Here is an 11,970-nt window from a genome sequence, read left to right on the forward strand (position 1 = left end):
CCACATTCTCTGCCCCATGCAGCTACTCCCCACAGTTTCTGCTCCTTCCCTCCATACTAACTCCCCACAGTCTTTGCCTCCTCCCCCCAGCCTCCCAACTCGCAGTCTCTGCCTCTTCCCCACACTCCCAAGAACATCACTGTCAGGCACTGCTTAGGCTCTGTTCCCTGCTGAGTCACTGAGCACAGCACATGGAAGCACAGCCCTTGCCAGGCCATGAAGCAGCAGCCGTGCTGCTGACTGGCTGGGCAGGAATGGAGTTTCCCTGCACTCTATGCTCAGGAGGAAATCCAGCCTAACAGTAAGAGGGAAGGGAGGAAAAGTGGGGTGGGGGTGGGCAATCTGCATAGGTCAAACAAAGGGAAAGGCAGAAGGCTGCTGTGGGTCTAATTCTACACAATCCAAGCTCAGGGCCAGAGTGAGAGCCACAGCACTCTCCTTCCCCCCACCTCTTCTTTGTATAAAAAGCTAAGATGAGGAGCTCCTTCCCCCCCCCCCACTGACTGGAATGGGAAAAACTTTGTCTTAGATTGGAGTAAATATAAGGTATTCAGGCACATATGAAGTCTTTGGAATTGTGCTCCACTCGCATTCCCATTTCTGTGCATGCCACCACTTGAAGTGGACTAGAATGGAGAAAAGACGTTGCTGAAAACCAGTGGATCCACTTCATCCAAAACTTGTATCCACCTTTCCCCTCAGAAGATGCATACCCAAGAGGAGAAAAGACTTCCCATGAAGAAAACAGATAGATGAAACTGTCTGTCCAGTATCAGGTACTGCAACTACTCTTCCACCAACAGAAGTAGGGAAGTTGAGAGCTCAAGATACTCCTTAGCCAAGTACCTGTTTCTCCCACTCCATGTTCTAGTGAACCCTCACTCACCAAGCTCAGAATGGGAAAGGAGAAGAGCTCCCTCAAGCCAAAGAAGGTATTTTCCCCTCATTTTAGCAGAGGAAACAGCATAGCAATTCCCAATACCCTTCCTTCGCACCCTCTTACATTAACCCAGAGCCTAGAGATTCTTTTAAAAAGGCATTTCACCTCTTTGCTAACAGAAAATTAAATTACAAACAACATTTTACTATTTCACAGTAGTAAAACAAGACTTAAGTCATTAATATAAATTTGTTTGAAATCCACATTAGAAAGGGCTAAGTTATTGGCAGCGGTGGCAATGATCACTCCCATGGGTCAAGTAAAGGGTTGTAGATGATGAGTCTGTTGATGGTTAAGGCCGATCCTAGAGCCACGGACTTTGGCTGGTGCCACAGGTGGTAGTCAAAGGGAGGGCTGAACAGCAGATTTCTCAGTCTTGTTCCCTTTCCTTCCATTTCTGTTGTTTTTCTCCATCCAGGACAAGACCGTTTTCCTCAAAGACATACCTTCTCTCACAGGGCATCACCATATAGCCCTGTCCCTAGCTAGTTTTTCCCAGTTTGTAACGTTAATGTTATGCTTCTTAATGTTTGCCTTGAGAGTGTCTTTGAAGCATTTTCTCTGGCCCCTGCGTGTCCTTTGTCCTTGGCTGAGTCGGGAGTATAACACTTGTTGGTAAACTTACATCAGGCATGTGCACACAATGCCTTGTCTACTGCAGCTGATGCTGAATAATCAATGCTTCTATGCTGGTGGTGTTAGCATCAGTAAGGAGACTGGCATTTATGCAATAATCCTTTCACTTTATGCCAAGGGTCTTTCAGAGGTAGCACTGCTGAAGGTGTTCCAGGCTTTTCAGGTGGTCCCTGTAGGCCACCCAAGCTTCACAGCCATAGAGGAGAGTTGGGATTACCACAACCTAATATAATAGGAGCTTTGTTCAAGTCCTGATGTTGTGATCATTGAACACATGACGATTCAGTTTTCCAAAGGCAGAGCTGGCACACTGGATCCTATACTGGATCTTCTCGTCAATGTTGGCCTATTTTAAGAGAGAGCTGCTGAGGTATGCAAAGTGCTCAACATTCTCCAGCTCCTATTCATTAATAAGGATCTCCGTCGGGGAAGTTAATTGGTCTGGAACAGGCTGGTGAAGCACTGTTGTTTTTCTAATGTTAAGGGTCAGTCCCAGGTACTGGTATATTTTACAGAAGCAGCTAAGGGCTGTTTGTAGGTGCTCCTCAGTATGCGCAATGTCACAAATGAGCATCTTGATGACTGAAAGATGAAAAAACAACTGGTGCGATCCAACAGCCCTGCTTGACACCAGTTCAAATGGCAAAGGGCTCCATAGTGGAGCCACTGCATAGGATGCAGGCATTCATCTGATCATGAAGGAGTCTTATCATGGTGATAAATTTCACTGGGCAGTCAAACTTTGATATGATCTTCCCATAGAGCCTCACGGTCATCAGTCGAAGACTTTGGGTCCTGGCGGTGGTGTTGGCATTTTTCCTAGATCTACCAGGTCACAAAAACCATGTCCATGATGCCTCTTGATGATCTGAAGCCACATTGAGACTCAGGAAGGATTTCCTCAGCAAGAGGGAGCAGTTGGTTCAGCAGAACTTTAGCTAGGATCTTCCCAGCAATGGAGAGGAGGGCAATACCTCCATAGTTTCTACAGTCAGACTTCTCCCATTTTTAAAATGGTGACAATATTGGCATTCCTTAGGTTCCTTAGCAGTAATTTCCTTAGTGTTCCAAATTTTAAGAAACAGTCTGCGGAGTTTGTTGGTCATAGTTTCCCCACCAACTTTGAAGACCTCAGCTGGTATGCCATCAGGGTCAGAAGCTTTGTTGTTCTGCATCTGTCTTATCACCTGGTGGACTGGCAAGTGCTTCCCTTACTGGATGCTATGGATGGATTTGATAATTTCATCAGTCACTGTCAATTCTCAGTTCAGGAGCTTTTGGTAGCGCTTCTTCCAGTGGTTTCTGATGGACTCGTCATCTTTGAGGACTGTACTGCTATCTTCAAATCTAAGCGGGGTGAGTCTGCAAGACTGGTCTGTATGCAGACTCGACTGCACTGAAGAAGTATGACAAGTATGTCCTGATGATTAACAAATCGTTGGATTTCTTTCGCTTTCTCTTCCCACCATTTGTTCTTGATTTCTTTAATCTTCCTCTGGGCTTCAGCTTCAAGCCTCAAAAAGTTCCCTGCTTCTGACTGGACATAGGATGGTTTTGCCAATCAAAGAAAGCTTCTCTCTTCTGATTGAAAAGAGCTTTGATCTCAGCGTTGTTTTCATCAAACCAGGCCTGATAGCATCGGGTGATAAAGCTAGTTCTATGAAAGCCTCATGGATGGTCTCTTTTAAAGCTTACCAATCTTCCTCAACAAGTATTATCATTTTCAATCCTAAAATTGGTGAGTTTCTTACTGAGATGTGTTTGGAGGGCTTCACAGTTGCTAGGGGTCTAAAGGCATTTGATGCTGTACCATCTTTGGACTGATCTGCGTTGCTTTTCGATGTTTCAACACAACCCTGATGGACATGACTGGTCAAGCAGTTATCACCTCCTCTCATGACACGTGTGATATGGAAGTCTTTAAGATCACACACTTTTACAATAACAGTCAAGGATGTACCATTGTTTCAAGCAGTGGTGTTGCTGCCATGTTGCTTTGTACTTATCACATTGTTTGAAGATAGTGTTAGTAATGACAAGGTCATGCTCTGCACATTTACTGGGTAAAAGAATGCCATTGGAATTGGCCTTGCCCACTCCTTCCTTCCCAAAGGTGTTCCTCCACATGTTAAAGTCCCAGCCAACTCTCACGCTGAAGTCTCCAAGGAGGATGATCCTGTCCTCTTTCAGGATGGTGGTCAGGATTTCATCAAGGTCAGCACAGAACTGTTCTTCCTTGGCAATGAGTGCTGGGGCACATGCACTGATGATGGTAGCAAATGAACTGTTGATCAGTGGGAGGTGCAGAGTAATGAGGTGCTTGTTAATGCCAACAGGCAATTCAGTCATTTGGCGGACAATTTGGTTCTTAATGGTGAAACCAGTGTCATGTATTCACCTGTCATTTGCAGGTTTTCCTTTCCAGAAGAATGTGTATAACCATCCTCCTCCTCCCTCAGTTAGCCCTTGTCTGCATGTCTGGTGTCACTGAGAGCAGTGATATTGATGTCTTATGATAGTTCTCAGGCAACAATAGCTATTCAGGTTGTCTAGTAGGGTTCTTACATTCAAGGATGCAAAATTCATTTTTGTGTTTGATGGCAATTAGTGATCCCCCTGGAAGCAGCAATCTAGTCAGGTAAGGTAAAGTGGGACAGCCTATGTTTAGGGCACTTTTTTTAGCCCCCATGCCACATGGGGTGAGCAGAGGGGATCCTAAAAAGGACTACTCAGTCGCAACCACAGCTGTTGAATTACCCTTCTGTCCCATATCAAGGGTGAGGCAACCACCACACAACCACCGCCTGCGTATCAGTCTGTGACTAGGGACTCCCAGCGACCACTCTGTCTGTCCCTGTTGCCACTGGTCCATTGCCGCAGGACTTTGTAGAAGTTATGGTATTCTTACTGGTTATTGTAGTAGATGCTGGATCAGTAGGAGAAGCCTGTGCATGACTTGTTTTAAGTGACGAGGCCATTGTGCCTCAGCAACCGCACGGATTTTGGCAGAGGACAAACCTGTACCTGGTGGCAAGGAGGTCCTAGACAACTGGGGTTACTCTTCCACTGCAGCCTTCATCTACCTTCACAGCCATTGAGAAGTATTCCTTCTGCATCTGCCTGCTCCACCCACTGAGGTCTTGTATTGTGTTCGACTGCTCTTTGTCTGGTACCTCATCTTTGACCTTACCACCATGGGTGACCCTACCAAGAGTACAAGATGCCTGTTGCTGTTGCTCTTCGGGTTATCAGTACATACAAGCCTCTCCACCCCATCAAGGTGGCAGCCCATGGAAACGTGACTTGGAGATAAACCCTTTAACACTGTACAAAATATTGTTTTTAAATAAGACCTTCCTTGCGTGGTAATACTTTAGAATTTTTAATAACTTTCCTTCTATTCTTACTGTTCCTTGGGTTTTATGTTACAGATAGCAGTAATTAGTGAAATACTGGAGAAAGAAACATCAGGATGTGAATAGATGGGGAAGACAGGACCATGAAATTCAGTGTGCAATTCAACATAATGCACTTTGGAGGGAATAATCTGAAGTATCTACACACACTGCTGGATTCTCAACTGTAGCCTTTCTGAACAGAAGCTGGAGGTTAGTACAGAAAGCAGATTTAATTGCTTCTTTGCACTACACAGATGTCAAAAAGAAGCCTTAGTTCCTCTAAAGAACATTCAGTATATGATACCAAGTATTATAAGTCTATTGAAGTCAATGGTATGCCCTGATTGAATGCCAAATTCAGGTCACATCCCCTACTTCAAAAGTACTATTGTAGATGTAGAAAGGGACTTAAAAGGCATGGATTTCTGCATGAGAAACTCAAAACACTTTGATTAATATCTCTAATCATTAAGATGATTAAAATATAAGTGATAGAGGTTCACAAAATAATTAATGGCTTAAATCATAAAAACAATCATTATAATAATCAGGTGCTCCTATTACCTCTTCCCAAGGGTCAGGAGACATCCACGAGAAAAGATTTAAAACTGACGAAAAGAATGACTTCGTACACGTATAATTAACCCAGTGAAATCTAACCCGCAAGGTCCTATTATTGCATGACTACCTCAAAGCCTCTCTCACACACACCCTTCCAAACTAAAAAGGTAGTAAGTATGTTTGAGCATACCACTGTATACCATGGTGAGTCTGCAATTTAGACATGTCTACTAAGGCCAAATGCTTCATAAAATTCAAAAGAATTTTCATTAATATAAATATCGAAGAGCTACAGTTACGTTAGATGGAAATAAAATTGTAACAATAAACCCCCATGTTTCAGGGTAATCACTAACTGATGGCATTAAGACAAATTTCTTATATGAGCAGTAGTAAATAAGAGTTTACCAGCAGAGTCTTCTGAAGCACTGGATACAGATCCAAGTCAAAAAGGGTTATTGAATTAGGTGCTAACACGATTTCTATGTTCTTAATTTGTTCAAATACCAAACCCCCTTGTTACAAGTCAGCATTTGCTTGCACAGAGCATTCTTTTTAACACCATCTAAACATACACCTGTATAGCCAGGGTCAATATTGAAACTAATCATGATGAAATGAAATATTTATCATAGACACGTTCTAGTGCTCAGAACTAATTTCAAGCTTTTTTGGTTTGTTTGTTTTAATCTCTGGTACACCAGCCATTTTCAAATATAAGTTATATTAAAACAAAATAAAACCCATTCTTGAAATCTCTGTTCTAGCCCCCTACCTCTTTTAAAAAAATAAAAACATACAAAGTTTTCCTATATGAAGTTCCTCTTTATTATTCCAGCTTCCTCACTTTACCATCAAAGGTATCAAAACTCTATGCATCTTTACCCCCAGTTAAGACAGAAAAATTTCTTATTAAATGAATAAGTGTTCTTCTACATTTATTACACAAAAAAGAAAGCATACAATACAATCTAATTTTTGTACCTGGCATTAATGTTCCTCTTACTTCAAAGGTAACTTGGGAAGGAGTCATGCTTGCAGGTATTGGCTAAGGATAGCTGATGTTACCTGAAAGAGGGAGGGGGGAAAAGGTATATTAGTGTTCAGTAAAAATATGCTACTTCTGAAGCTCTGCCAGTAAGAACCAAGAGCAGAAATTTCAGCTGTTCCATGTGAGCTGTAATGTGTTGAGCTCAGCTGCACTCCAGCACCCATCCAACCAAAAAGCTAACCAGATCCAGAAATCGTCGTCCAGTCAAAAAGGACAGAAGTGTGACACTGGGGCCACCTACACAATTCAGGAAGGTCCCACTGCAGTTACTCAGGAGTTCTTTTACTGGAGACATGAAATAAGATGCACTGACCTATGACTTACTATTGTTAAACATCCAACTCCCTAAGATATCCTTCACTCTCACCTTCAAAGCAACTCAAGAGGAACTTAACAGTGAAGCAGGAAGTCAGTTAAAATAAACATAATTCTATAGCAAACACTAGCAAAAACAACCAGAGCTCCCTTGAAAAGGCACTATTTACCTGAAAAAAAATGTGGATGGAACAAAAACCTGAGTTCTTAATAACCAAGTGGTCTTATTTTAGAGGAATAAAACAAAATCACATTTACTCAGAATTTCTGATTATTGAAACATTACCCACTCTTCACCACAGTATCATAAACTTGTGTAGCATTTTAAAAGATGAGCAAAAGACACCCTGGATTTGAAGAGCTTGCTCTCAAGACTCCAGATCTGTAAGAATCTCTGCCCAAGCAAATCTATGGGGCTGTATAAAACCCGACCCAAACAGGGCTCTGCTTGCCTGTAGCTGCCTTCAGACTCCTTAATAAGAATATAAATGAAGAGACTGTTATAAGTTTAAAAAAACAGCAGAGGAAGCACAACAGTGACAAAATATAGTTGCTTTAGCTGATAAAGGTGTGTACCTTGGGAAACAAGACACAAGATAATTCCCACATGGAGGACAGGGGGTCAAAGAGAAGTAACACAAGAAAACCAGGCTGTACTGAAAAGATTGATTTGTCCATCACTCCATCAACTGCATATTATAGGGCTGACTCTGCTAAGAACTAAAACCAGGAAAAGATCTGGATTATCATCATCTCTACTCCAACTGTAAAGTTCTTAGTGGCAACCCTGCAGTCCAAGATTCATAGAATTTAAGGTCAAAGGGACAAAAGATCATCTAGTCTGTATATAACAGGGAGTAAAATTTCAACCAGCTATCCTGTACTGAGTGCAGAAGTATCTGCTGGCTGAAGTATTTCTTTGAGAAAAAGAAATACCAAGTCCAGATTCGACAAGATTGAGTAAAATATCCTTATGCTTGCGATACTCCAGGGTTTTCCTGCTTGTGGTCCCCACTTTTCTTCCTTAACATCTGGGTCTGAGGCTCCTTACTCCACATACCATTTAGACTTCTTTTCTATTCCTTTTTTGTCCCATTACAACTCACCCCTCTTTCTGTGTCATAGGAGGAAATTTCACTTAAGAGTAGGGTGAACATACATCCTGGATTGGCCAGGACAGTCTTGGATTTCGCAAGCCATCCTCGCTCAGCTAAGTAGAAGCAATGGCAGCAGTTCCATTCCTGGCTGGGTCAAGGCCAGAGCCAAAGGCAGGCAGCAAGAGTGGAGAGGTGGCCTCCCCTGCACTCCCCACACACCACCCATGCTGCAGGTCTCTCCTCTGTGCATCCCTCCACATCCAACTAATCCACCCTTCCCCACCACGTGAGCCAGCCCAGCCTGGGGAATATGGTGGTTCAGCTCTGGCTTTTGTCCCAAGGCCCAGAACTGAGCCACCACCTGCCCCAAGCCAATACCTGAATCTAAAACAAGGTTTACCATCCCAGTGTTGACTTGGGGGAAAAAAACCTGTCTTGGATTCAAGTAAATATGGTAATTCTAAAGACTGGCCAGTAAACTCTCATTTGAAAAAAGCTTTGCAAAAGGCTGAAAGGCATCTACCACAGAGAACACCTCAACCCGCACAGGAAAGGCATACAGGTTTCTCTTGCTTTATGTGGGTTCTGTATGTGCAAATTCACCCTTATGCAATTACCCTTTTTATACCAAAGATGCATTATATGCAAGGTAAAGTCACTCTTATGTGATCGGTGTGGTAGAAGCCTGCAGTTAGCTGCTTTCTGCAGTGCATTGTGGGAGTAACATGCACCAAAATATAGTCTCCTGTGTGGATCTGTGCTCCTTGTTCACTGTCTGCGACATGCACTTCTGTAGTTGTCATCCCCATTATGATAGTGTCCTGTGCTTGTGTGTACTGTTGGCGAGTACCAAAATTGCCTTGTAAAAGTGGTAGAACTGGGTCTGAGGGTCAGTACAGTTGAGGTCTTGGAACTATCCTTATTTGTTACATTGTAAAGTGGGTTCCCTTTATGCGAATATGAGTTATGCACCATTTTCTAGGAACACACGTACAGCGTAAAGCAAGGGAAACCAATACTTGGAAAGAAAAGAACTTGGGTTTTATGCTATCAAACAAAGAAAATGGATCATATTCAGTAGTAGTATCACAGATAAAGAATTCCTTGCCAGTGAAGCTGACTATTCACAAACCTAACCATGTTTACATCCAACAAACCTGCACCTTATTCTCAAGAAATCTTTCCTTTAGGAACAATGCATATAAGCATGTAGCCCAAAACAAAATTCACACACCAGGGTTCATGCAATTAATATTTTCAGATTTCAATTTCCTTTTCACCTCACATTACTACATCAAAATCCTGCTCCTGTAAAGTACTAAAATATTATTCTGTATCTGTACAGTATTCCATACATTCACAAAGCATCATAAACAACAACATTCTGTAACTTGGAAGCAAACAAAGTTCAATTCCTTTAAACTCCTAGAAGGGAACAGAAAAAGCTTCCTAGCTAAAAGTTCTAATTTTCTGGTTAACAGAAGTGAATTCATTTTACAAGCCCTGGACTTCTGTGCATGCACTAAATTCTTTAGCCCATTAAGAGCTAACAAAGAATTCCTATTCCTCACAGCTGTGAGGAGCCTCAGTTTGAGGAGCCTGAAGAATCACTGGGTCACAGCAAAACAAAACTAACTTCTCTATGCAGCTGGGACACGTCTAGAACCATTCATTACTTCACAATTTTTCAGGCAAGTTTCCTGATTCCAGTTAACAAACCTGCTTCAACACAAGCTAAAAGGCCAGTTTACAAAGGCATTCAAAGCTATATTAGAAAGGATTTTCAAAAGGTGATAGAAACTTAGTAAAAAATGAATAGTTTTAGAGCTATACTGTCTAGCACGTCCCATGTTTATCATGTTTCATGTAACAGAACTGACCTTCATCAGACATGGGATAACCTACAACAAAATTCAATGCTTTCCCTTTGAAAGTGGGGGTCTTATCCAAGTAGATATTTATACTCAATATATACCTAGGTCCCTTGCTTCCTATTAGCAAGAGAGAAGAGATTCTTTCCCCAACAGACCAAAGATCCATCACAACACACTCCCCTTCCTGCCCAATGCAAATCCTCACCTTTACAATTTATGGAGGCTTCCCAAGGAGATCTTTGTTCTACAGAGGCAGAACAATGAGGGAGTCTAGCTAGGCTCCTCTGCTGTACTGCCTTCAAGAACCTGACTCAGAAAACCCTGCCCATCATCTCAATCCCATTGGACAAGATGGAGCTTGATTGGCAGGATTTCCAGAGCAGGAACAAAGCCGTCAGTGCAGTGCAATGTGGACTAAATTGAAATCTGAGTGCCCTTCCTTCCTTTATTACTGCGTGATAAAGGTCTCTTTATGAGTGCATGTTTGGGAGAAAGCAATGAGAAACCTTATAGTTTCAAAGAAAAAGTAAAATGAGAAGCTCATTTTTATTCCTTACACCTCCACAATAAAACAGGCATACAAATAAATGTACAGTAGCCTGTCAACTACAAGGAATGAACAAAATATTTTGTGTTTGCTTTTTAACTTTAAGATACACAGACAATGGCTACTGTAATAATCTATATACCTTTTCTTTACTAGTTCTTTGCCTCACTAACATCTTTGAAGGGCACAAGGGAATTGCAGAAGTCTGCTTTTATATTTTTGATAGGCTTAACAAATAAAACACTCCTAAATTTCTTTCCCTTTCATCTCAAGTGACTACTGCAAGAAGCAGGGACCCATGAATTTAAGAAGAGGTGTCATGAAGGAGAAGGAAGAATCCCTCATTTTCTTGTTAGCAATGGGATCAACTGTGGATGCACCACAGTGAAACATATCTATACACATTTTTTGACTAGATTTCTGGTCCACCTTTGTTCTCTGGCAGTACTTTTTTTCCTATCTCCAGATTTCACAGGAATTACAATTAAACATTGGACACTTATATAGAGCACAACAGGATGTCAGACAAATAGGTACCAAACTAGCTTGAGAACTGGAAGCAACCCAGGCATGTTAGCATAATGGTCTCACTAGAGTTAGTTAATGTGGCTTTACTGCTTCTGACACCAGAGCCAGCTTAGCGATCTCTAAAGCATTCCACTTTGCCATGCAGACATGATTGGAATGCTGAGCAACAGCGAAATGTTTCTCTTGACAGAGATTAGGTAGGCAACATAGGACATCTTTACACATGCTTCAGAGGTGGGGATGCAGGGAAAACACTTTAGAGCGGCTCTTGGGAGCTACTCTAATTAAAACACACACAGCATCTTGTGTATTGTAAGTCCCACACTTCAAAATGCCGGTGGGGGCACTTTAGCCAAAGCTTGTTCAACAAGCTTTAGTTATAAAGCACACCTGCCATTTTGAAGCATGGGGATATTGAATACATGAGAAGCCAATGCTGCTGCAGCATGCTAATTAGCACACTCCAGCAGATTTGATCAATCAAGTCTGCTCTGATGCGCTGTAATTGTCGAAGCAAACATCCTGCATGTCTACAGGCACCCAAAAAGACATTAACTTAAACACACTGCTTTTTCTTAATACAGACACCATGTCAGAAAAAACCAAACATACAACCAAACACACTATAAAATCCAGCATAAACCCACTTCTCTGTCTCTTTAACAGCCTTGGTCGATCTTTTTTAGGGCCTAAGCCTTCCAACAAAACTGCAGCTGCCCCCCCATATTGAAACAAGTCAGGTAATATCACCTCTTTTCAACCTAGAGTTTATACTCAATGTATCTTAACTTCATAAAAAACATACAAATGAGCAACAACACCCTCTCTGGCAATACAAATTGTAAAAGCATCTAAAATCGAGTACAGCGACACACCTTCCACTGAACTACTGTTCTGTAACAAAGATCTTCAACTAGCAGCCCAGAGGATGCAGCTTGAAAGGGCCTAAATTGCAACCTCCAGGCTCTCACCTGGCCCCATTCCCCCAACATTCCCACCCCTCCCCGGTGCAATAGCTCAGGT

The 11,970-nt window shown here is 42.1% G+C and overlaps 1 protein-coding gene across 2 annotated transcripts in view; it reads right to left on the reverse strand.

Annotated features, from left to right (window-relative positions):
* GPCPD1 (glycerophosphocholine phosphodiesterase 1) overlaps positions 1 to 11,970 on the reverse strand; it is a 65,881-nt gene that overhangs the window by 48,588 nt on the left and 5,323 nt on the right. The window contains exons 1-2 of one of the 2 annotated variants that reach the window (XM_019516200.1): positions 10,078 to 10,116; positions 6,520 to 6,603 (exon numbers count right to left, since the gene is read on the reverse strand). In XM_019516200.1, the coding sequence (XP_019371745.1) occupies positions 6,520 to 6,568 (49 nt within the window). In that variant the 5' untranslated portion in view covers positions 6,569 to 6,603; positions 10,078 to 10,116. Of the gene's footprint in view, positions 1 to 6,519; positions 6,604 to 10,077; positions 10,117 to 11,970 lie in introns of those variants that run through there. The other variant, XM_019516199.1, reaches the window with a different exon arrangement.

This window comes from Gavialis gangeticus, unplaced genomic scaffold (genome assembly GCF_001723915.1).
Source record: "Gavialis gangeticus isolate Ggan-Ray unplaced genomic scaffold, GavGan_comp1, whole genome shotgun sequence".
NCBI classification, from domain to species: Eukaryota; Metazoa; Chordata; order Crocodylia; family Gavialidae; genus Gavialis; species Gavialis gangeticus.